At 39.3% G+C, this 26,917-nt stretch overlaps 2 protein-coding genes and 1 pseudogene across 5 annotated transcripts in view; 2 read left to right on the forward strand and 1 right to left on the reverse strand.

The window, feature by feature from the left end:
- Nucleotides 1-17,295, forward strand: part of SLC25A15 (solute carrier family 25 member 15) — an 82,437-nt gene extending 65,142 nt beyond the window's left edge. Inside the window, exon 8 of one of the 2 annotated variants that reach the window (XR_012327626.1) lies at nucleotides 16,850-17,295. The gene's annotated coding sequence lies outside the window, so the exon portion shown is untranslated. Of the gene's footprint in view, nucleotides 1-11,231; nucleotides 11,693-16,849 lie in introns of those variants that run through there. The other variant, XR_012327628.1, reaches the window with a different exon arrangement.
- The window catches only part of TPTE2 (transmembrane phosphoinositide 3-phosphatase and tensin homolog 2), a 68,414-nt gene that overhangs the window by 20,988 nt on the left and 20,509 nt on the right, over nucleotides 1-26,917 (reverse strand). For 2 of the 3 annotated variants that reach the window (XM_073795107.1, XM_073795108.1), the window contains 12 exons: nucleotides 24,355-24,405; nucleotides 23,009-23,170; nucleotides 21,093-21,212; nucleotides 19,536-19,635; nucleotides 19,330-19,393; nucleotides 18,517-18,581; nucleotides 12,482-12,542; nucleotides 11,409-11,490; nucleotides 11,215-11,303; nucleotides 10,988-11,088; nucleotides 5,768-5,848; nucleotides 2,396-2,501 (listed from right to left, as the gene is read on the reverse strand). In XM_073795107.1, the coding sequence (XP_073651208.1) occupies nucleotides 2,396-2,501; nucleotides 5,768-5,848; nucleotides 10,988-11,088; nucleotides 11,215-11,303; nucleotides 11,409-11,490; nucleotides 12,482-12,542; nucleotides 18,517-18,581; nucleotides 19,330-19,393; nucleotides 19,536-19,635; nucleotides 21,093-21,212; nucleotides 23,009-23,170; nucleotides 24,355-24,405 (1,082 nt within the window). The remainder of the gene's footprint in view (nucleotides 1-2,395; nucleotides 2,502-5,767; nucleotides 5,849-10,987; nucleotides 11,089-11,214; nucleotides 11,304-11,408; nucleotides 11,491-12,481; nucleotides 12,543-18,516; nucleotides 18,582-19,329; nucleotides 19,394-19,535; nucleotides 19,636-21,092; nucleotides 21,213-23,008; nucleotides 23,171-24,354; nucleotides 24,406-26,917) is intronic. The other variant, XM_073795109.1, reaches the window with a different exon arrangement.
- On the forward strand, nucleotides 14,465-15,645 carry LOC109550176 (serine/threonine-protein phosphatase 4 regulatory subunit 2 pseudogene; annotated as a pseudogene).

The following is a 26,917-nucleotide window of genomic DNA, read 5'->3' on the forward strand; positions in this document are numbered from 1 at the left end:
TCTGCCTGCCAATGCAGGGGACACGGGTTCGACCCTGGCCCAGGAAGATCCCACATGCCGCAGAGCAACTAAGCCCATGAGCCACAACTACTGAGCCCGCGCACCTAGAGCCCGTGCTCCGCAACAAGAGAAGCCACCGCAATGAGTAGCCCGTGCACCGCAACGAAGAGTAACAACTAGAGGAATACGGCGAGCAGCAACAAAGACCCAACGCAGCCAAATAAATACATAAAATTCTAACACAAACCATTAAATAAAAGAACTTGATTGCCACATTGCTAAAAAAAAAAAAAACTGCTCACCATCATCTGACAACTCAGAAATGTCACAAACCTTTCATTTTCTGAACAAGTGCAACGTCTGTGAAGCGCAATAAAGCAAAGAGCAATAAAACGAGGGATGCCTGGATTCCCACCGTTAACCAAGAGGACCCTGAGGGAGAGGATACACTCAGGTACAAAACAGGCTCTCACGCCACCAACTTGGCTTTAGAGCTGAGTTTCAGTTTCCTAGAGGAAGACACTGCTCCAACAGCCACCTGGGTTGCCTCTCACAGTACACTTTATGCAGGAAACAATGGGGAGCAAGGCACTGCTATCCCCTCCCACCCACCAGCTGCCGGACAAGCCTGGCTCTACCTTGGGGACGTCTGAAGGCAGATGCTGTTTGGAGCGAGGCTCCACTCCAGCCCTGTCCCTCATACGTGACACACACACATCACAGAATGGACCTCATAGAGCACTCTGCAGCCCACGAAGCCTTCGCACGGTTGCTCCTTTATACAGACAGGCAGCCTCCTGCTGGAACAGGCTGTGTTTCCAGGGTCTGCCCGCACAACGCTTGTTTGGAAATCTAGACCAAAATTTCCCACAGAAACCATGCTGCTGGGCCGAAGTTTGTTTCCGGAAGCCAGAAACCCATGCAATCTGCTCGTGGTAACTCTCAATTCCTCACCCCTGCCAAGCAGTGGCGGCGATGCGGGCGTGTGGAGAGGGGAGAAATACGTAAATAATTTGAAAAAAGCATTTTATATTTTAACTAACAATTGAAATTTTTTTTTGACTATGCAGTTTTTACATATATTCTAAAGGGTTCTCTTATTTCTGAATAATTGGACGAAGCGTTAAAAAATACACGTCTAGATCTTATTTTGTGTGACTCTTCAGAGGACTAAAAGCAATAGGCTGTGTGGGTGGACACCAGCGCCCTCGCCCCGCAGCCGGGCCCAGGAGAGGCCCGGCACTCAGCACCGCGCCTCGCGCTCCACAAGCTGCTGTTGCTTTAGGGAATCAGAAGCATCACCTCCTGCTGCGCCTCCACACTGAGGGGTCCCTGTTTCCACCTCCCTGAGGGTGAGCTGTACAGGGAAGCTAGGCGGGTGACAGAGAAATAGAGACATGGCCTTGAGGCCCATTCCTCTCCCCTCCTTCCTTGTCTTTCAAGTCCCAGAGGTGGACGATCTGGCCAATATCACTGCCTCTCGGGGCGACAGCAGGTCCCCTCTTTCTCCTTACACTCCTGAAGCAGGCATCATCAGCTCTTTTCAAGTTTATAAGGATTTTTACTCTTGGTAAGAACTGGTAACAGCTAGGGGGCTGAGAGAGCCCCCCGCCCAGAGACCAGGTTTCTCCCAACCCTTTTTTGTGTTCCTGTAGGTTCGGAAGACCTAAGTGCTGTCCTCCTAGGAAGCTGTCCAACACTGTGGTCAGCTCTTTATCTGTGTACCTTCCTCTCCTCTGCTTACACTCAGGGGCTCCTGAAGGGCAAAGAAACACAAGCAGGGGGCCTGGCCCAAAGCAGTGCTCAGCAGTTATTTGCAAAAAGAATTTGTGGCAACAACATTCATTTGCTGTTCGGGTATTTAAGACATCCTGATGGAGTTGCTGGGGGAGAGGGGGCTATGGGGGAAGAGGGCTGGGAAAGGGAGAGATCAGGAGATAAGAATAAAAAAAAGGTTTCTGAGAGGATTAGGAAAGAAAATGATACAGGGGTGCATCTCCCAAGACAACCCTGAACCAGAGATGGGCATGAGGAAGAAGTGGTCTCCAGGTCTCATGGGACCTTCCCTCCCTTTACTCTCAGAGGTTCTACTCTGAAAAGGACACCCTGGGCTGAGGCCAGAGCAGCAATGAGAACAGGAGAAAGGGAAGGGGGGGATGGAGCCCCCCAAATTGGTGATGGGAAAGGAAAGGAGAGGACACCTAAGCAGTGGTAACGTGGCCACAGCAGCGCTGGGCTGATGGGCAATTCCAGGGGGAGGGGTTTATACCTGAGGCTACACAAAAAGACAGCTATGCGTTGGGATTGTCTCTGTATGTAACCATGAGAAAACCCTCCCGAATAGTAAGAACATTGGCCCTCCAGCCAATTCTCCAATTAGACATAAAGCACTTACCTTGAATTGAATAAATAATGATTTTTTCCATCGTGAGCTTTTTCACTGGAGGAAGAGTCAAATTGTAGGTATTTTTCACCATTGCAAAATATCCAACAAATCTATTCTGCAAAACAACAGAAGTCTCGATTTAAGTGGAGGTTAAAAAGTCCTGATTTTTTTAAGGAAAATAATTGATGAAGGAAACATTGATCGGGTGCCATTATGGAACTAGGCATTTGTTGCCTCATGATTAAGTATCTACCTTAGAAAAAAAATACTGAATGAAGAGCAACAGGCAAGGAACAAGAAAGGAGCCAGGTGTTGCTTAGAGGCTGCTGGGACTGAGAGTGCAACAGACCAGAACCAACAAAACAGCTAGGACAACATGACAGCAAGATGCCATCAACTGCAAATGTGGGAGAGGTCGGCCTGGGGTAGAAGCTTCATTGTGGCTGAGTTAAAGGAAGGTTTGTGCTTTGGGGAGCAGTAGCCTCCTCGCATGAGAGAAGGGAAGATGTAACAGCTCAGCGGGAGAGCTCCATAGGCCAGCAGCATATTCACATTCTTCTCCAGTCCCAGCCAGTGAGCATCTCTCCGCTTCCCGTTTCCCCAATTCCATTTTTGCAAGGAAGCCTGGGCATTCTCTTAGCCTAGTCCATCTCCTGTGGCAAGCCGTTCACAAGGGCTCTCCTTTCTTCCAGAAGTTAAGAGTTCTGGTACAGAATCAACCGGACTGAAAAGTTCATAGACTCTTCCCCATCCGTTGGGAAGTGTTAAGAAAATTAACCACCATCCTCTGCATTGGAAAGGACCAGTCAAGCTCTTAACTCAGGGGTGGATGAAATGTATGTAGTGCATGGAATGGCCACACTGCAGGATCAGGAGAGGATGGTGTCTGAGAATTACTGCCGCACACACAGGGAACTCTGTCCTGGGGCCTCGCCAACACAGCCCTGGAGGCCGGGCCCCTGCACTGCTAGCCCAGTGAATCAGAAGAGACTCAGCTGCAGCCTAGGGTGTGCCAGTCCTGGAGTAAGTTAGAGACACTGCACGTGACTGCAGAGGAAATGGGGAAGGGAAGATGTGCCTGAAGGAGCTACCTCTAACGTCCCATTGGCTCCTGCCACCAGATTCTTGACCTTCCACTAAAGGCTTGTAACCTACCATGGCCCTGTAGCTGCGTTTGCTCTCACTCTTCTTTCCCCTACAGCCCAGAACAACAGGCGCATGTAGCAGAAGTTAATAAAACCAACATCTATTTAGTAAGCACTCACTACAGACAAAGGAGATACTATACGAGGCACTTTGGGCTGCCAGGGTGGAAAGATGGGCAAGACATGGGCGTGCAAAGAGGGTAGAGAAGACACGACTTCGAATGGCTGGAAAATAATGTAAAGCAACTTAGTCCCTAAAAGGAACACAAAGGGCTATAAGAACTCCTGAAAAAGCAGGAGACTACTTCAGGCTGGGAGGGCAAGGGGACTCCAGGACAAGGGGCCCTCGTGAGCACGTGGGTGTAAAGTATAAACAGGCTGGGAAACGGCGAACAATCCAAACGCGTTAGAGCGTGTGATGCACATAGTGGAAGAAGCGGTTGGAAAACTCAAATCTAGATTGGGAGTGCCAGGTTAAAATATATGTGTTGCCATTGGCAGTCAGAAGCCATTATGGATTTTGAGCGTGAAATGGCATGATTCGAGCTGGGCTTCAATAAGTTGATGTATTACTTACAGCCTATGGCTATCTTTTTTTTTTTTTCCTTGTGTTGCTTGAGTTTGGCAGAAAAGTATGAATGGATAAAGCTGAGTTCTTTGATCCCAAATGAAATGTCTAGAGCCAGCAGTTACAGTGTTCTGCTAACTAGGCCAAGGGTATCAGCTTTCATCACTTCACTCAAAGAAAACTCTCCTTCACGGCCACATCCACATTTACTTAAGAATTCCCAACCATCTCTCACTTGGGTTTGAGGGGCCGTATAGAAAAGGCAATCCAAATGAGAAGCTGTGCACAGGATGGGAAATAACGGGCTTTGGAGTCTGAAAGATCTGGATTTGAGTTCTTAGTTCAAAAAGTTAGTTTCTTTGAACCTCGATTTCCCAGTCTATAAAATGGAATCATAATGGTGCCCACTCATTGAGTTATTGAGAATATTAGATAATGAATGCAAAACCCTTAGCAGGATTCAACAAAGTCTAGAATGTTGCAAACTCTATGGGATAAACGTCCTGGTTTCTGCAATAAACAATTTACAAGGAAAAAAAAAAGAGAGGTGGGAAACCTATAAACTAAAAGAGACTTAAGGAGACATAGCAACCAAATGAAATGTGTGCCCTTGTTTGGATCCTGACTGAAACTAAGTTTTAAAAAGATTTTAAGATAATTATGGAAATTTAAACGAGGACTAGACATTTGATACTATTAAGGTATAACATTGTTAGGTATGTCAATGGTTTTAAAGGTTTTTTTTTTTAGAGTCTTTATGTTAGATGTCACATTAAAAGGTTTAGGGGATAAGATGATCTGATGTCTGGGATTTCCTTCAAAATAATCCAAGTTTAGTGTGAAAATGAAGCGTGTGTGTGTGTGTGTAGAGTGGGGAGGGAATGAACGGTTGGCCACATGATGAAATGATTGCTGAAGCAGTGTGATGAATATAAGGGGATTTATTGTATGACTGTCTTGACTTTTTATGAGAAAGTCCAGGATAAAATGTTTTAAAAAGGAAAAAAATAAGGTAATAACATGGGTTGTCTGAGTATTAAATGAGACAATATATGTAGAAGTATAATAGTGTCTAGTATAAAATAGGTTTTTGAAAAATGTTACTTTTCCCTTTCCTTTCTCCTTTGAAGTGCAGCCCCCCTCCCACCGACTCTGTCTCTTTTTCTGTCACTGTCTGTCTCTCCCTTACACATGTGCACATGTGTGTGCCCATGCGTGCACACACACACACACACACACAATGTTCTACAAGGGCTGAATTGGCCTAATAGGGGTTTGTGAAAGACTCAGTTCCTCTTTACATGGAAATAAGAGGCTAGTGACTTCAGATAATCTTCAGGGGGTCTGAAACCTTAGGAATTGGACTTTCCTACCTTGGGAAGGGAATCAACTCCTGAACTCTGCAAACAATAACCAGTTAAAATGGAAGGCAGGGCGCTCTGGGGAGAACTCAGAGCAAAGGTGCAAAGCCAAGCAACACCTGAGGCAGGGCTCCTGGCCTCTGGAAGGGATCAAGGCCTGTCACGGGGCACCCAAGGAGAAGACCACCCAAGGAGAAGGTGACCTAAGGAATCACCCAAGGAAGAGAGTCTAAAATGAAACCAGGTAATAGATGCCAATCTTAACCTAATTCCCCAGAGTGACCCCTTTTAAAGAAAGAGCACTTACCTGAGAAGGAGTTTCTATTCCCTGAAATTTACTGCTGGTGGATTTATCTGTTCGTCGTTCTCCAAAATAATAAAGGCTGTCCTATAAAAAAGGGGACAGTCCAATCATGGGTCATCTGCACGTCCCTTTCCTGTATAAGGCATTCTGAAGTTTCTAAGGGCACATGATTTCCTTAAGTCAGCGGTCTCTGGGCAGAGGCTATACCCGAAATAACAGAATTAACAAAGCTACAGCAAGGCCTACTCCCATTCAAAGACTCATAAAGACAATTATAGAGCTGGAAGACTTTAGAGAGAATCTGGTCCTTCTTCCTATCTTTCCATTTTACAAATGGAGAAGATTAGGACCCAAAGAAAACCAAGTGACCTGCCATGGAGATGCGTGCAGCCCGTCAGAGACAGCAAAGGCCTGAGCACCGGCCTCTGGCTCTGTCCAGGGCTCCAGACCAACAGCTTTCAAACTTTATATTTATATATTTACTTACTTTGGCCACGCCACACGGCTTATGGGATCTTAGTTCCCTGACCAGGCACTCAACCCTCGGCAGTGAAAGCGTGGAGTCCTAACCACTGGACCTCCAGAGAAGTCCCTCAAACTTTTTATTTTTAAAGCTACAATCCACATTCATAAACCTGGGAGATACACACACACACATACACACACACACACACACACACACACGCACTCTCTCACACAGAACTGAAACAAAAGTTTCACAAACAATACTTACCTTTTGATATTTCCTATTCTAATTGATTCCATTTTATTTAAAAAATGCGAGTGACAACGCAATAAGTTGATTTCACAACTCACTGATAAACTGTGATCCATAGTGTGAAAAACACTGTCCTACAGCATCCATTTTCCTGACCTGTGTGTCTCAAATTTGAAATAAAGACGACGGTGGAATCAGGGTGCTGGGCCCAGATCAGAACCCCCAGCTTCTCTTATCTGGGCTGCAGGCTGAGCGAGAAGCAGAGCTGCTGGGAGCATGCCCTGTAAGAGGTGACGTTTTAGCAAGATCATGGCAGAAAAAGAGTGGGTACCCTGCTTTAAGATATAGCAACAGCCCATCCTGTCTTCTCAGAAATTTCCAGAGGGCACAGGCCCCACAGATGTTGACTGTGCAAAGATACAACATCCAGGAGAGACTTTGTTCTGAGTTGGAAAACGATGCCTTTTACCTACCTAGCACTTGCAAGGATGTTCAAGGTCCTTTAGAAAACTTCCCTAACCCATCTTCTTCTTATTCTCGTGAGAAAGGAGGAAGGCCTGGAGCTGGTGGGATTATGGGTCTCAGGGAGGCAAGTCAAGCTTCTGTATCGCTGAGGTTTTCTTGCACTTTCACAACTTGACCTTACTCATTTCACATTAATCTGGACTCTGTTGTGTCCTGTCTTTATTTAAAATATTCCTATTGTATCCACGATGGCTGTTTTGGCATTAACTTAGATTTTTTGAATGCTGCACTGGAATATTATTTATCTTAATTACTGAGATTTCTGGCATTCCCTTAAATTTTGTGTCCAAGGTGAGCGTCTCATTGACCTCACCCTCATCCCGTCCCAAAGGAAGAGGCCCTGAGGTCAGTTACTAACTAGTGCCAGTTAAATGAGAAAGTATCCAAACCAGGCTTTCTAATAATCACCTCTCCAATTACAACTCCATTAATTACCATGACTCAGGGATCATGTTAACATCCCACCAGCGAGGCTTCAGAGCTAGCAAATTCAATCAGCCTAAGACAGCGTTGGTAGGAGCATCTTCCATACCTCTGCGGTTGCAAATATTTCACTGGCAAGAAGGTAGGCACAGATCATAGTTCCAGTTCTTCCTAGAAAAGAAGTTAGTTCATGAACCCTTGCCCATGGCAGCACTTGGTATAAAACTACTCTCAGAAGTATTTAGAGTTCATTTTGGATTGATTTTCTTCCACTCTGAAAGTGCTGGTTCAAAATATTTCAATTCAGAGATAGACAAAGCCCTTACACTGCTTGCTCTGAGGTTCTACCTGGAGTTCTGTGCTAATTCTGTGCTAATGATGTGCACGTGTATGTTGTTCTTGACTCATGACCCCTGGAGACTGCAGTAACAGGCAGAGGCAATGAGCTCTGCTCCAGGACTCTAAAGCTAAAGCGATACCTACCAATTAAGAGCTAATTACACACCCTGTTCTCCTACTAATGTAAATAAAAGAAACTATAAAAGATAAAACGTGGACAGAACCCAAAACACCACCTAGCATTTGCCATATCTATTATTCCTTCCATTTTAGAGTTTTTTGTGTGTTATAAGACATATATTAAAGTAGAAAGAACAGAATAATGAGCCCCCATATACCTGTTCCCCAGATTCGATAATTATCATATTAATTGTTATACTTGTTTCTTTTCTTCCCTCATCCTTCTTTCCCTCCCCCTCTCTACACGCACCCCAGCCCCCCCACCAGCACATTAAAGCAAATCCTTGATTTCATGTCATTTTATCCTCAAAGTCTCATGTTTTTTTCTAATTTATATTTTTGCCCTGCCACATAAAATGTGAGTTAAAAAGTACATTGCATCTATTCTTTCTACAATGATCTGTAGTTTTGTCTTAGCCAGTATATGCTGAACTTTATTTTACGTAATTCCAAACTTATCCTTTTACCTTAAGATGCACCCTATTTTCTATTCTATCCTTTTAAAAAAATGGACCACTAAATTTATTTTGCAACCCATAGTTTGAAAAACAATATTCTAAGCCAAGTACTTCCAAAGAGGACTTTGTACCACCCTGTGCTCTGATAAGGAAAAGCTTCTTGCTAAAGGAGGCTACTGACCATTGACAGTCTAGCTCTCTAGCATGGATGGTTCACATTTCAATTCTGGAGGACACCTCTGAGTCTTTACAGCCCCTCATATATTCCCATTCGAAAAAAACCTTGCAGATTCATGTCCCAGTGGCTATGGATAAGCACAACCACAAAGTAGATGCCCTCTCATCCAGTCAAGTCAGGTATGCAAGGAATCATTAAAATGATTTACACTTGTCTTCAGTATTTTAACTTAAAACATAAACATATATTCATTCACTAAACTTTTGCTCTTGGACAAAGGTTTTAAGTTTTTAACTATGGTGAAAGGAAATCTACCAAAATACCTACCAGGTATATCATATTAATGATGAAATGATGATAACATTCCTCTTAAAGCCAGGAACTAAACAAACTATCCACTATTCACTGCTTCTATTTACTACATGGCTTAGCCAGTATTGTAAGATAAGAAAAACAAAATGTATAGGGATAGAAACAGAAGAAACAAACTCTCATTATTTGCAGACTAGAAAAGTCCAAGTAAATCTATAGGCTAACCCCTAAAACTAATGAAAGGGTTCAGGAAGATACAAGGTCAACACTAAGAAAGAAGCAAAAACTGATAGCTAAATAAGGGATGTCAGTTGAAATCTTTAGAGAAATTACTAAGGAATATAAAAAGAGTATATGACTTCCAAGCAAATGGTGGTGGTGGGAGGAAGGAATTATGCTGCAAAGAATTCAAGCAAACCAAAATAAAATATCAGTAAGGATATAGAAGATTTGAATAAAACAATTAACAAACAACCTAAGGGGCACATATAGAACACTGTTCAGGACAATGCATAACACACTTTATTTTCAAGTGCACAGAAAACATTTGATAAAATTGACCAAATTCTGGGCGATAAAGCAAGTCTAAATACATCTCAAAGAACTAAAAAAAATGCATATGTTCTCTGACCACAATGCAATGCAACCAGAAATATATAAAAATTATAATAGTGTGGTACAGAAAATTCACAGACAGTCCCAAATACATATGGAAACTTGGTATATGACTGAGAAGGGACTACAAGTTGATGGGGACTACATGAGCATGTAATAGATGGTTTTAGGACAATTGTCTATCCATATGGAAAAAAAATCTCCCTCCCCAAATTCCAATTAAAGACCTAAATGTAAAAAGCGAAACTTTACTATTTTATAAGGAGAATATCTTCACCACCTCAGCATATGGGTGGATTTCTTAAACGTGACCAAAATGCACGAACCACGCACACACAAAAGATTGATAAACTTCACACATTAAAAATTAAAAACCTCTATATGAAAAAATAAATCATAATCAAATTTAAAAGATAACACAGTGGAAGAAGATATTTGCAATACAAACTGCTAACAAAAAATTAGCACCCAGATTATTTAAAGAAGTCCTATAAATCAATAACAAAATATTTGGGCTATCATGATATTACTGGTAATGTGCAGGCATCAACCAACGAAAAGAAGCAAAACCAAGATGAATGAAAACTTGAAAAAAGGAGCTGCTCTGGTACAGACCAACTGAATACGAGCCTTCCAAACAATCCTAAAGGAAAAGCAATGAAACACACATGAACACAGAATAATGTAAGTCTGCCCTCAGGAAAAATAATTAAATTTGAATGAAGGTTTTCCTTTAAGCAGGGAATTAACCTGATTAAAAGAAGACTAAAGCCAACTCTTAGATTATAGTATTTTGGTTGAGCCATATTAAATGGCCTTTTTTTAAAGTAAAAGATGGCCCAAAGAAAGGCAATTCCATGTGGTTCAACCTCTGTATTCTTCATTTAGGCACAATATTGTAAATTGCCGTACATACAGAATATTTCGACCTGTGGAACTAAAGATAGAACTTGCCTACTAACTCATGAGCTTGAAACTACTTTTCAAATAAGACTAAAACTTTATTCTACTCAATTACACAAGGCAGTTTTAAAGTGTGTCTTCCTGGAATTTAATATAAATAACTGTTTCACAGCCCAACGAAACCATAATGCCTTATTTGTCAAAAATTGTGAAATATGCCTAGATGATTATTAAAAGCCTAAATCTGAATGAGAGAAAGTCTGACTCAAGTTCAATTGGTTGAATTCACAACTGGCTTTCCCCCCACCCCCATTTTCCCCCCACCAAAATCAACTTCTATGTATCATTACACTATAAAAATTCCAGTATAATTTTTGGTCTTTGAAATGGCATTGCTGTCGACACTCTTAACTTTAAAAGGTCCTCACAAAGTTTAAGAACAACCTTAAATAAAATGAAAAGTGCTCTGATGGTTTCTAAAGTTAAACAGTGTTTGTATTTTGACAGATATTTTGGCAAATCAAAAATGAAGAAACCCAAATAGTCGATAAACAAGGGAAAACACACTTAACCTTCCTCAGTTCTTCTATTCCTGCTTTCTTCTCTTCTTTACTCTTTCTTCCTTTCCTCCCCGCTTCCTCCCTCTTTCCTTCCCCTTCCTTTAGTCTTGAAGCTAATAGTAAAAAATGTTAACAATGATTAATACCGGTTAATAGCAGAACGTATCTTGTTGGTGTACTTTAATATATTTTTCAAATTTCTTTAGAAGAAGAGAAAGAAAAAGAAAAATGTTTTTTACCTTTGCCCCCCTTACAGTGAATCACTGTGATGTTTTCCTCATCTTGAGCCAGCCACTCTTTTACTTCCTTGGAGAACGCCACCATCTCACTGATTCCAAGTGAAAGATTTTTAGTTGAATGAAAATACTTCCCAAAAAAATCAAGCCCTTTGTATTTAGCCCCCTTATGACAGCCAGCTTGGCATCAAACTTACCTCAAAGAGGGGACATTGTGATCGTCAATCATGTATCGACGGACCCTATCATGGAAGTACTTAGCATCATAAGCTCTTTCACCTGAAATAAATGATGCACGGGTCATCTCTCTAACCCTAATAAACACAGTAAATGGTCAAGGTATAAATAAGTTATACTTTTCTATTTGAAATTCCTCCTCTACCTTTAAAAGGAGCTTTCTGTCTGGCTCCTGCTGCTCTAAAAGAAACGTAAGGGTCTCAAAAATAAAAGTAGGGGCTTCCCTCGTGGCGCAGTGGTTGAGAGTCTGCCTGCCGATGCAGGGGACACGGGTTCGTGCCCCGGTCCGGAAGGATCCCACATGCCGCGGAGTGGCTGGGCCCGTGAGCCATGGCCGCTGAGCCTGCATGTCCGGAGCCTGGGCTCCGAAACGGGAGAGGCCACAACAGTGAGAGGCCTGTGTACCGCAAAAAAAAAAATAATAAAAATAAAAGTAGAGTAGTGTTTTGTCCATCTTGAGTAACATAAGCCCAAATTATTTTGGTTTAATAGGACTTACTTGTACTTTTCTAGCAGGCTACTCACTACATTATCAGAAGGTTACACAGAGCAGAAGCCAATGTGGCCAACCAAAATACTTGCCTCCTGAAAATGTCCATTTAATATACAGGAAGAGGGTCAGCTGGGCTATAATTTGTTTGCTATAGGGTTTGGGGGTTTCTTCCCATGCAGGGCCCTGGTCTCCTCACTCCTCATTCCTAGTGGGTTAGAGCATGCATTTGTTGAATTGTCTTCAAAACACAAGCTGGCAGGAAAAAACAAATATTTTCCAAAACCTACTACCACTAGACTTGAGTCTCCTAAAATAGCTCTGCCCCCAGTCTCCTGCCTACCTCACGGGGCACTGTGTGCTGTTGCACTTTCTTTTCCTACCAAATAGAGCCAGCACAAGATGGAGACTTTTAAAAACTCACTTCCCACCACCACCAAATACCTATGATTAAATGAAATGTAAAAACTGAATCACCTTCTTACATGCAGTGAGTGACCTGTTTTCTATCTATAATAGCAAAATATCAAGTCATGTACATACTGCATAGATTGTAGACTCGGTAGTGGTTTTGATGCTTGGTATCCAGGAACCGTACAACTTCCTAAAAAAGACGGACACGTACCTTGCATATTCCACATGGCACCAACATAAGGCTTTTCCTAGGACTAACCTCAAATGATTATCACCCTTCTATTCACTGGTCCGTCACTTAGCACCTTTTATGGGAGATTCAGGGAATAAAAAGGTACATACATTCCAAGTCATATCTAACCCACTGATGGTTTTCAAATAGCCCACAAAAGTTGTGATGACTACTCTGATTAGCCTCTACTGTAAATACACATTGTTTAAAGCTACCAGAGAAGGAAGTTAGTAGGTGGTTAACAAGCTTTAAGAAAACTGTAATTTGTTCTAAAATTTGTATGGAACCACAAAAGATCCTGAATAGCCCATCTTCAGAAAGAAGAACAAAGCTGGAGTTATCACGCTCCCTGATTTTAAACTATACTATTGATACAAAGCTGAAGTCATCAGAACAGTAGGGTACTGGCACAAAAACAAACACATAGATCAATGGAACAGAATTGAGGGCCCAGAAAAAAACCCACACATATATGGATAATTAATTTATGATAAAGGAGCAAAGAACATACAGAAAGGATAGTCTCTTTGATATATGGTGTTGGGAAAACTGGACAGCCACATGCAAAAGAATGCACCTATACCACTATGTCACTCCATACACAAAAATTAACTCAAAAAGGATTAAAGACTTGAATGTAAGATGTGAAAACATAAAACTCCTAGAAGAAAACATAGCTGGTAATTTCACTGACATTGCTCTCAGCGATATTTTTGTGGATCTGACTCCAAAGGCAAGGGAAACAAAAGCCAATGTAAACAAATGGGACTACGTCAAACCGAAAAGCTTCTGCACGGTGGTGAAAACCATGATCAAAACGAAAAGGCAACCTAGTGAATGGGCAAAAATATTTGCAATTTATATATCCAATAAGGGGTTAATACCCAAAATATATGAACTATACAACTTAAAAACAAAAAAACAACCCAATTAAAAAATGGGTAGAGGACCCGGATAGACAACTTTCCAAAGAAGATATACAGATGGCCAATGGGCACAAGAAGAGATGTTCAGCATCACTAATCATTAGGGAAAAATGCACATCAAAACCACAATAAGATATCACTTCACGCTTATTAGAATGGCTATTATCAAAAAGGTAAGAAATAACAAATGTTGGAGAGGATGTGGAGAAAAGGGAACCCTCAAACACTGTTGGTGGGACTGTAAATTGGAGCAGCCACTATGGAAAACAGCACGGAGATTACCCCCCAAATTAAGACTAGAAATGCCATATGATCCCAGCTATTCCACTTCTGGGTATTTAGCCAAAGAACACAAAAAAACCACTATAATTCCAAAAGATATCTGCACCCCCATATTCACTGCAGCATTATTAATGGAATGGAAACAACCCAAATGTCCACTGATGAATGAATAAAGATGTGATAAACACGCGTGCGTGTGCATGCACACACACACACACACACAATGAATACAACTCAACCATAAAAGAATGAAGTCCTGCCATTTGCAACAACATGGATGGACCTTGAAAGTATTTGCTAAATGAAATTGTCAGGAAGAGAAAGACAAACACCGTACAATTTCACTCATATGTGAAATCTAAAAAAATAAAACAAATGAACAAACAAAAGTGAACAAAACCAAACATAGATACAGAGAACAGATTACTGGTTACCAGAGGGGAAGGGGTTTGGGGTGTGGCTGAAATAGGTAGAGGGTCAACTGTATGGTGACAGACGGCAGCTAGACTTGTGCTGGTGATCACTTTGTAGTGTATACAGATGTTGAATTTTAATGCTGTACTCCTGTAACTTATACAAAAACAAAGAGAGAGAGAGAATGGGGTGGGGAGGGAGGAAGGGAGAGAACAGGAAGGAAGGAAGGGAAGGAGGGAGGGAGGGAGGGAGGGAGGAAGGAAGGAATGGTTTGCTTCAGCGCACAGTGAGCAAAGAGTCTTTACAAACTTACAGCATGACGAGGACAAAATTCACAATGACTCTGACATCTGGATCAGGAGTTCCTCAGTCAGCCGTATAGAAAATAAACATCCAAATGAATATGGTCTGGGAGCTGAGGGACATGAGGTTAAAAAACTCAAGTTTGACAAAGAAGGTGAAGTCAGAGATGACCAAACAACTTCTAGTCACACTTCTTCAGTTATGACAGAAGAAACAGAAGAACCAGTTTCATCTAAGAATAAAGACGAAGAGAAGAGGATGAAGAGGACAAGTGTCTTTAACAACAGAAATGATTCCAGAAAAAAAAATTCAAGAGAAAGAATCTGATGATGCCTTAACTATAAATGAAGAGAATTCTGTGGAAAGTAATCAAATAGAGGAATCTCATCTGTCTCAGGATGAGATAGATTTACATTCCGAAGACAGTGAAAACAGAGGCCCTGCAAGTAGGATTCCAACTGCCATGAAACAGAAGAATTAGGAGGCTCCAATTCCAGTAGAACTGGAGAGATTCTCTCAGAATCTTCCACAGAAAATGACTATAAAGCCACAGAAGTCACTGATGAACCAACAGAACGAGACTATTTAGAAATAGTTACATGCAGTATTTCACACTCAATTCTAGTCTTACACTGTATGAAATTTCTGTGTAATCAAATGGACCTTTAGTTTTGCACAAGTAGAAGGTTGTAAAATAAAGTACTTCATGGGATAAACCCTGAAAGAGTTGTTCTTGTAGAACTGTGAGTATCAGCTCTTCCGGGTCCTGCTTACTAAACACTTTTTTGGGGGGGGGCGGGGGAGGATCTGGTTAAATCAGTGGCTTGTGTATAGATTTTTTTTTTAATTTAGAATTAAAGTTTTCAAACTGGAAGGTAATAATTACAATTTTTTTTTTTTTTTTGGAGAGTATCATGCTTAGATTAAACATATGTGAAAAGGTTTCTAGTCTTTTTCTAACAGCTCTGGTAGTTTTCATATTTTGGTCATAGTTTCAACATTTACCATATGAATTAAAGGGTTTCATGGTAGTTGTATTATTTATATTTATAAATTACATATATGTTCATCTTTTACAGAAACAGAAAAATTAAAAATTTGCTCCCTTAGAATAATATATGTATATTTATGTGTAACATATTTTATAATGTTATATATGTTATATAACATATGTAATACATATATAAAATAAATATAACATATAACAGTATATACAAATAATATATATAACAGAATTATATATTGCATAAATGATATATAAATTTTAATTTATATATCATTCATACAAAATATAAATTATATAATATATAAATTATAAATTTATATAAGTTACATATCTATATACTTATAGTATTTTATATTTATGATGTTAATATATTCATAATATATGCATACTTATATATTATTGTTATATAATTATATATGTAATAGTTATATAATTTATATATTATATAATTATATATAATAACATAATATACTATATATAAATATAATATATTATTATAAAGGGGAAATGTTATATTTTTCTGTTTCTATAAGAGGTAAGTTTATATTATATATTTATAAATGGAATAATATTTACATGTTATATAAGACATATACATATAATATATAATTTATACATGTAATTATATATTATTCTGTATAATATATATTATATATAAGTATACATGTATTATTCTAAGGGGGAAATGTTATATTTTTCTGTTTCTATAAGAGATAAGATATATATGTAATATATATGTATAAATAGAATACTTATACTATATAAAATTTATATGCAGTAATATATAACATATAATTATATATAACATGATATATATTACATTTACTATATACTAATTTTATATATTATATATTAATATATATTTAATATATACTTAATATACATTTTATTTAAATATACACTATTTTAAGAGGGAAATGTATTATATATTATATAATTACATGTACAACCATACATTATCTTATATATGCTATATAGTATAGTATATATAATATATTACATATAATTATATACACATTATTCTGAGAGGGGAAATGTTCTATTTTTCTGTCTCTATAAGATATGCATTGGATACTTTTTCTATTGGTAATGATCGAGTCCACATCTTTCAAGGCCATTCCTTTCTCCTCTAAGTAATTAAAAATCTGGTCCTTGTGAAACCATGGAAACTTTAAGTCTGTTGAAATATCAGGTTAAACACATTCTGAGAGATCTGTTCAAACTAAAATTCTTTTGTATACTTTTGTGGTGCTTGAGAAAAAGACTTCACTATTTGTGAGAAAATGTGCTTTATCTTGGAAATTGTGTTAAAACATTAGCTTACTATTTTGTAGGATTGAATATGCTTATGAAGTTGATGTGAGACCGTCTCAGAAGAACTGGGCAGATTCACAGAACTTTTGCTTGCTTTTCTGAACATTTGTGAATACTACACATTTCTTTCTAACATATTCTAGAGTATGCAAATGTCAATGGTATGAAACACAATTACACTGGAAAACTAAATTAATGATGAACTTGAGCTAAATGACTGAAGGTCATATTCACAGATTAAAGTCATGCAAGCCGTACAACTTCCTGTCAAAATTACTGGCTGCCAAATTTATACTTGTTCTTCAGATGTACCTTTTGATATTTAGAATTTTTAATTTTCTGTAAAATAGACTTTTTAGAGTGTAATGTGTTTGCTGCCTTTGTGAAGCAATGTATAATTGTATAATTTCTGTAAGTAAACTGAATGCTTGAGCTTTCAATCAGTATTCTAGAAGCAATAAATATTATTTTATACTATTTAGAAAGAACTACTGTACACCCAACAATATTGGATAAATCCCACAGAATTCATTTTAAGCAAAGAAAGCTGGTCACAGAAGATGTAGTCTATGATTCCATTTATGTGAAATTCAAGAAGTAGAACTAATCTGTTGTGACACAAGTGAGAATAGTAATTACCTCCAGCGTGTTGGGGTATTGACTGAAAAAGAGCAAGAAATGTTCTATATTTTGATAGGAGTGTTGGCTGTATATATACCTATATATAATTTTATCAAGATATACATGAGATTAGCACAATTTACATGCCTCAAAGTATAATTATATATAACAGTTATATATATACATATATACATACATAATTACAGTTTTATTGAGATAGAACAAATACTGTAAATTGCACTAATGTATACACACACCACACACATATGCAAACTTCTTAAACTTCTTAAACTTCTTAAACAAACTTCTTAAACAACTTTTAACTGGCATTTCATAGTAAGTATCACTTGATGTTTGAACTTTATTTAATCTACGGGACCTAAAGCAGTATGTATCCGCTGTAATTTAGGATCTCAATCTAAGAATACACATTTTAGTTAAAGAATTCTCAATCTTCTTCCCTATGACAGATCATGAAAAACAGCCACGATTCACCACAATTCCTGCCTTCCAGAGACGGCATCTGTCGTCTGCTTGAATCTGAACCGGGTTTGTAGTTTGCTTGTCCAATAGGATAAGGTAGAGGCCACATTATACTAGTTGAGAGCCAGGGCCTCTGCATTCTTTTGCTTGATGCTAGTGAGGTCCTTGCCACTGCCTTATGTGAACAAGCCTGAGCCAGCCTGTTACAGAATGAGACATCACTTGGAGCCAGCCAGCAATGCCATTTTAGACTAGCCCACCCTCAGATGCCCAGCTGCTGCCCACAGATGCATGAGTTAGCTCTGCTGAAATTAGTTAAGCGTGTCCCTGATCAGTTAAGCGCAACTCAAATTCACAAACCACATTATCACGAGCAAAGTAAATGTTTGCTGTTATAAGTCATTTAAGTTTGCGGGTGATTCATCACAGAGCGAAAGCTAATTGATAGCAATCCATGATAATTTTTTACCTGAAAGAGTAAATTTTTAGGAGAACACTGTCATCTCTGGGCCCACATTATCTCACAATTCCACAGTCTATGCTTACTGAGAAATGTGAGCATTTGTTAGATAAAAACTCTTACCTTAATGGGATTCCTATAGAAAGACTGCTTTCCAGAAGATGGGAATGACATGGCAATGATACGCTCTGGAAGTCAAAACAGTCACTATTAACAAATGTTATAGATGTGAAACAATATATGAGAACTCGACTTACATATAATCAGACTGCTTTCATAGAAAAGAACTGTCAGGATTGAGAATGACAGGAAAAAAGCTAACTAACCCTCAGGATAATCAACTTTAATATCCAATACTGGATATTAAAGTATCCACTATTTTGACCGTTACATTCAGTCTTCCCAAGTCTCAACTGGTTCCAACCTTATGCAACAGATTTGTGTTGACTTTTGTCTGGAGGGCCCCCTGTGGTGGGAATTGATTTCTTTTTTAAACACCAAAGAAAAATGAGAGATCTGGGCTCCAGCAATGTTGGGAACTCCTAGGATGCTTTCCAGTGTTCCCCTGACTCAGAAACCCAGACCTACAAAGCAAGGACTTCAGCGTTCTAGGAAGAGAACAGGCCTCTCCGAAATCCTTGGGACCGAGGATAACTACTAGAATTCAATAAATTCTAAACCAAACAGATGGAGTCAGCTGAAAATCCATTCAACTTCCTATACTATAAGCAAGTAGCCCTGAATTGAGATGAAAATTAAGATTTTTCCATTTTCAGGGTTAAACTCCAAATATGTCCCACTATCATAGGGGCATATGTCTTCGTGGATAAAAAATGCTTTGAAAAAACATGCCTCAGACAGGGAAAGAACAAAATTAGCATATAATTACTCACACACAAGAAAAATGTGATGTTAATATATGAAAACTTCACAAACCAGTAATGTAAGTGAGGTCTAACTCAAATCCATCCTTCTTGTATCGCCGTTTGTTTCCTGAAACCTGAGGGTTTAAAACAATCATTCATTTGTAAAACATAACTCAACATAAAAAAAGAACAATATATAGATAGCTACAACCCTTGCCAGTATTTCCTGAAGCACAAACATTTTTTCTGAATCATAAACATATTTTGCCCACTTACCATCCTCCTGGTCAGCATTTCAAGATGTCTTTTTTGATGAGCCAGATGAAAAACTCTTATCAGAGTGATAAGTCGTAGAGGTCGTAAAATAATTGTCGATCTAACAATAAAAGATTCATTTTTGCTTTAGAAACAGAGGATTTTGTCAGTATGGACTAAGGTTAGAGCAGTGGCTCTTAACCAGGGGCAATTTTGCACACGACCCCCTGGCCCAAGCCTCCCGCCCACCCCGGGCATATTTGGCAATGTCCAGAGACATGTTTCGTTGTCACAACTGCCTGCGAGGGGCTGCTACTTGCATCTAGTGGGTAGAGGCCAGGGATGCTGTTCAGTACCGATGCACAGGACAGCTCCCTTACTAAAAATGTATCTGTCCAAAACATCAGTAGTGCTGGTGTTAAGAAACTCTGATTTAAAGAAGAAGTCATATGGTAGACTCTCAGAATTTGTGGGTTTAACTTCTGTGGTTTAAGACAAGCATTTTTCAATCTTTTTCCCATCAAAACAGAATTCTTATTCCCCTCTGTTACTCCCATGAGTAACAGGGGTTCACTAGAGCTGTGAACACACATCAGGCAGGTAGCAGATGAGTTACTTCCCAAGTGTGTCTCCTACCATCAGGAAGAAACACGCTGGCAAAGAACTGATGGTTTGGGCTAGCGCTTCTCTAGCTTGAGTGTGCATACTGATTCAGTAGGTCTAGAGTGGGCCCTGAGGTGTTTTTCTTCTTGTATTTCTGACAAGCTCTTCGGTGATGCTGATTGCCTGTCTGAAGACCATACTGGTTTTGGTTATTTTCAAAAACTCCGAAAGCTTGTCACATCAAGTTTTGTTGGGACCTGAGGGAAAGTCCTGAGAAGCTGGAGTGCAGGAAGTGGCAAGCTATCTGACTAAGGAATAGGCCTAGTGAGCCACCCAACAGCTACATCCTAGAACACTTTTGCTCTTTTTCTTCTCACTGCCACAGTAGAAAGAGGAGGAGAAAGAAAAAAGCCATCGGTCTCTCATACACATTTTTGTTTGATCCCTAATGGTTCTAACCTTGCCTCAGCTTTCATCATGTTAACTATACTGCAAAAATTGTACCTCTGTGTTTCTACCCATGTCACCTCGTTTTTCTCTTCCATTTGTTCCTTTTTAGAGAATCATCATTGGAGGCACATTTTTCATTAACTCAAACCAGTACTCTCTTGGTTATAGGAAAAACCCAGGAATTTCACGTGTAAGAAATTTGTGGTTGAAGCGCAAGTGGGAATTTAAAAACGTAGAGAAGTTCAAGTTAGGACAAGAGGCAAGTCCCCAGTTTCTTCTTTGGGGGCATCATCTTCTTCATTCAACTAAAGGTACTCAGTGTGGACACCCTTCACTGGTCCCTAAACACCACCATCCTTTAGTTTCCAGATATGTGGAAATTTATCTCAACGTTTCATTTTCAAGCAGCTCATTTAGCACAGAATTAGCACATTCAGAGTTAAAAAGATTACACAAAATGAAAGCCACAGAAAATATTTTTTAAGAAAGAAAAACTTTAAGAGAAGGGAAGCATATGTTTCTTACTTGGGGAAATCTTTAAGAACCTTAAAGTCATAGAAAATACAAGCAATATTGACCAGTAGAGTCACCACAATAATGGCAGCATCTAAGGAGTTAAATATATCAGAAAAATACCGTCGTATCCTGTAACAAAAAATATATATATATAAGTTTATGCTTCCCCAAAGAAGAGGTAGGGATATTTTAAAAGCACAAATTATTTGACTCATCCCCCTTAAGATTTCTGGTTTGGGATTTCCCTGGTGGTCCAGTGGGTAAGACTGCGCTCCCGATGCAGGGAGCCCGGGTTAGATCCCTGGTCAGGGAACTAGATCCCACGTGCATGCCGCAACTAAGAGTCCGCATGCTGCAACTAAGAACCAGCGCAGCCAAAATAAATATTTTTTAAAAAAAGGAATTCAGCTTTGATGAATGATTTATTATTTATTTATTTTTGGCTGTGTTGGGTCTTCGTTTCTGTGCGAGGGCTTTCTCCAGTTGCGGCGAGCGGGGGCCACTCTTCATTGCAGTGCGCGGGCCGCTCACTGTCGTGGCCTCTCTTGTTGCAGAGCACAGGCTCCAGATGCGCAGGCTCAGTAGTTGTGGCTCATGGGGCTAGTTGCTCCGCAGCGTGTGGGATCTTCCCAGACCAGGGCATGAACCCGTGTCCCCTGCATTAGCAGGCAGATTCTCAACCACTGCGCCACCAGGGAAGCCCTTGATGAATGATTTAAAGTGCATTTACTAGACTAGATTAAGGAAAAAAATATTCATACTCATTTTATACTTATATAGGACAAGAACATCAATATGGCAAGTATAACCATAGTATAGTAAGAGATATAACCAAACCATTGAACAAGAGACAAGCATTGCCTTCACACAGGTGGGAGAGAGATGGGATGGTGAGCAATGCTATCGCACAATGGAAGCTGAACATGTCACAGCCCTAGAGAAACGGGCTGTAAGATGTGCATGAAAGGAGCTTGTGAGAGGAAGATGGGTCCACTACTTTGGCCTGCAAACTCATCACCTGGCTTTGCACCCACAGTGGAATTCCAGTGAGCTGGTGTGGCCTCCTCTGTGCAAAGCTGAACTTTCAGCCCTGGCACCTCCTCAACACTAGCTCCTTCAGCCATTGGCACTGGGGCTCCAGGGAAATCATCTTCTAATCCTGGGATAGCCCCTTTAGGCTCTGAGTAACCTGGGAGTGGGCAACTGTCCTCAGCTCAGAGGCACGAGGACAGAGATTCAGCCAGAAAGGAGACAAGCATGTTCCAAAATGCTCTGATGAAGTGAGGCTGGGGAGTTTAGTCCCTGACTCGCTCTCCCATAGAGCTTAACACAAGTTTTTGTTCATTTATTTTTAAATTTCTCATTTTTAAAAAATTTTTTGGCCGTGCAGCTTGCAGGATCTTAGTTCCCCGACCAGGGATCGAACCCATGCCCCCTGCAGTGGAAGCATGGAGTCCTAACCACTGGACCACCAGGGAAGTACCACAAATTTTTATTTTAACTGAGGTAGGGTTTGCTCATGATCTATTATCTAGTACTTAATATACTGTCAGCTTTTATTTACATTGAATCAATAAAAATATCAATATTTATACTTCACATACATATTCCTCTTAATAACATGCATGTAGACATATTAGCTGCCTGGCCCCATTTTGCAAACCCTTTAAGCTTTACCTGTTGAAGGAACTATCTAGAATACATGGTTTGGAGGCTAGAGTGCCAGTTGCAATAGTAATATTAAAGCTCAGTCTGATAGCAATTGGGATTTGGATTGTTGTTTCTCTTGTGGAGTATGCCTTCAAGGAGAATTATTTTGATAAAGAGGGGCACATTTAGTTGGGTTGACCTGGTAATTCCTTGGGATGCTTCTCATAGCAGTACAAAATAGCTCTATGTGCTTTTAAAAAATTAATCAAACTTACCCTTCTATAAATACTCGAAGGAAAACATCCATGAAAAAAAATAAAGCAATAGCTAAAGAAACTGAACGATATTCCACAGGAATATACATCGTGCTGTCAGAGACAACTATGTCTGTAATGATGAGGGACACATCCACAAAGGTCAGCAAAATTCCAAATATTCTACAACAAACAAACAAATAAACCAAATAAGGATAAAGTGGTTTTCACACCTATAGGTAGACTAACTTCAGCCCAATGATCTGATATCAAAATGTCATTATTTGGGGTTAAACTGTTCAGTGGTAGGGAAAACTGCCCTTAGAACCTCAACATAAATGACTCTGCTTTCACCCAATAGAAGCAGTTGTTAGAGAAATAAATTTCCCACTAAACCACTTCATGATATCATGCCCTTTTATATTAAGACACATCAGACCAACACTCCAAGACAGAAGAGGCAAACTACATTAAAATTACGTTTCCAATTGTAGACCCTTCTTAAAATTTAAGAATTTTAGAAGGGTCTTCTACCCATTTCCCTTAATAAATTAAACCTCATTAATCTTGATATTTTTAAGGAATTTAGTAATAAAAACCAAGTGAAAGCATGACTAACATAAGCCCTTAAAAGACTACTTTGACCAGTAAGGCTTCTTATCAGTGAGTTTATCAACAAATAGAAGATTACATGTCAATGGATGGTTCTGGCACAGTTCTGGGCATGTAAGAAGGAATTCAATTCAATAAATACATACATAATTGAACTCTAAAGTAACTCCTAAGCCTTTTTCCTGTATATGCTAAACACATTCTCTATAAGTTGATTATACTATTTGTATACTCTATGAAGGTAAATTAATCTTAAAGCACTTTTTCACAATTGCAATGCAAATTAAAATATCAATTTTAAAGGAAGCAAGTACATTGTGTGAATCTGTAACATAGTATGAAATCTTACTATCATGTAGAAAAGAAAGATCTAAGTAAAATGTTTCCAGAATTAAGGAGTAATTCTAGGTGAATAAACACCTAGTATTTATTAATATTTACTAAAACACTTTCCTTATAACTATAGAATTTTGAAATGCATGTTTCATTATTTTTACTTTTACAGGTAGAAAAAAACATGTTAATATGTTGATACTAGACTCCGTACATGCCATTTCTTTGCAATTCTTAATGTTTAGCTTCAATTAAAATTTCAAGATAAATTAGATTGCATTAAATGGGGCACAAAGGTTATTTAGCGACATACTGACAGTGGAAATGCTTTTTTTTTCCCTCCCAGATCCTTTGCCATTAAAAAATATTGATATTAAATGTAATACATACTTAATTACCTCCTTTTCTGGAGTCTCACATACCTGAAAGTGAAGGATGATACAATCAAGTACACAATTCTCTTAATCTTGCTGCTGCAATAAGAAGTAAAAATAAAATTTCAGAGCTTTCAAGTGTATCAGATTTTTCCTAACATATAGTATGAATTTAACCAACAAAGGCCTTTATAATTTTTAAAGTCTCCAGAAGTTGCCTAACAAAATGCTTTTTACTAATAACTAAAAATTTCACCTGGGGCTTCCCTGGTGGCGCAGTGCTTGAGAGTCTGCCTGCCGATGCAGGGGACATGGGTTCGTGCCCCGGTCCGGGAGGATCCCACATGCCGCGGAGCGGCTGGGCCCATGGGCCATGGCCGCTGAGCCTGCGCGTCTGGAGCCTGTGCTCCGCAACGGGAGAGGCCACAGCAGTGAGAGGCCCGCGTACCGCAAAAAAAAAAAAAAAAAATTTCACCTGATTCTTTTTTTCTTTCCTATGTAGAATATATGTGAAAAAAAACCACTAAACTTTCCCTTCACTGTAAAGCTCTAATCCCAACTTAATGGCAAGATTAAGCTTGGGGTCATCAACTAAAGCAACAGAGCATGGAGACAGAAGGGAATGGTAGAAGAGATGTGTGTTCCAGCTCTCCCACGAGTGAGCTGTGGGATCCTGGGCAAGTCATCAAACTATGGCCAGACCTGTTCTACAGCAATAGAATAAGGGACTTCAGGGAAGCTCTTGTCTTGTAATATTCATTTCTTGAAACAAGTCACCCCATGAATAAGACAGTTAAACATTAATGAGACTCACAGCTGGGGTGGGAAGTGCACTTTGGAGGTGAGGAATGTTAGTAAGATACATTTCAAAGGGGAAACACACTGGAGGCTGGGCTCCTTCTGTTAGGAGGAGGAGGAGACGGTTTTATAGCGCCAGCAGTTGTGCCTCATTTTGCCCTATGGCTGGAGACAAGGTAGTCATTGAGGAGCAATTTCTTGCCCTGCTGAAGCCTCCAACACGTGACCCAAATTCCACCCCAAGTGGGATTTAATCCCAAAGCAATGCTCACAGACTGTGCCCAAGACTGGAGAAGAGGGAGGATATATGCCGAATAGAACTGGGGCACTGCCAAATGGAACGATCCCACTGTTGGGCTAAGCTGAGCTATAAGATCTCCCACCCCCTCTAATTTCTCCCTTCTCCATCTGCACCCGCTACCTCTGCCCAGGCTTAGCGAGCAAAGGTTGATGTGGATGGGGAACTGATTGGCCAAAAGAGGTGAACCTCCCCTGAGGTTGCCATTCTCTTAATACAAGCCCTTTCTGATCCCAGACAGACTATCAGATCTCTGGGTAGCAAAGAAATGTTACAACAAATCAGAACTTACTTGACAAAGTGAATTTACAGAACCATGCCCGACAGAATCATTGGGGCACAGAAGGATGGCTTGGGGTGGCTTTAGGCTCTACTATCACTTTCAGTGCCTCCCAAAACTACCCCCAGTAAATAAGGAATTGAATTTTTTTTAAAAAAAGAGTGTGCTATATAAATGCAGCTTCAAACAATGTGTGTGGAGTTTGCTGGGAAAGGACTGTAACTCGGTAATTATACATTTAGAAAAAGTATTCATATTTGGGAGCAACAGACATACACTCCCCAACACCCAGTGCAACCATGTAACTTTCCTAAAAATGACTACTCAGAGAAGTGCTTGAGCCAACTGAGCAAGGAATAAAAATGAAGGAGGCAAGAATAAGGAAGATGCCTTATAGAGAAAAGGTGTCAAGAAATAAAGTCATAAAAATTCAGAACTAAGTCCAAATAATCATTGTTAATGTAGCACATGGAAATGTAAACAAATGATTCTAAAAGCAAAGATAAATAACAAAATTCTCGATGAAAGTATGGATTTAAATTTGCAGGGTTTTCCCACATTAATTTAGGTTTCTCAGAAGACAGAAGTAAAAGCATGTTGCATTTCTATCTTCCCAGGTACAAGTCCAGTTTTAAACTGGATATTGATGGAGAAACGAAGGTACAATTATGTTTTCTAAAAATAGGTTTATAACTTTCATATTATTAAAACTTGAATAAAAACAAATCGACTAATAGCATAATGTTAAAAAAATTTAAAGAAAAATAAGAAGTGTTTAATACAGAAAACAAAGTAAAATGATAGCAAATAAAACCAAACATACCTGAAATGATAATAAATACAAACACATTACTCTCATATCAAATACTGACAAATACTTTTAGATAGGTTTAAAAACTAAAGGCACTATATGCTATATACAAGGACAAAAACTAAATTAAAATGATAGTTTGAAAATAAAGAGATGGACAAAGATATCAGATGCAAATGTTAAATCTCAAAACATTAAAAGTTGTAATATTAATATCAAAGTTGAATCCAAAGCAAAAATATTAACTATGACCAAGACTTATTTTATACTGATAGAAGGTAGACTCTCTAAGATACTATTAAGACCATGCTGAACAGGGGTAGGATCTGCATTGGGGGCAGGTCCTATCTTTCCCATTGGACACTTATTTCTCTGCACAGATGGTGGAGGGAGGCACGTGGTCATACTCAAAGCATTAAAGGCA

This window comes from Tursiops truncatus, chromosome 18, assembly GCF_011762595.2.
Source record: "Tursiops truncatus isolate mTurTru1 chromosome 18, mTurTru1.mat.Y, whole genome shotgun sequence".
NCBI classification, from domain to species: Eukaryota; Metazoa; Chordata; class Mammalia; order Artiodactyla; family Delphinidae; genus Tursiops; species Tursiops truncatus.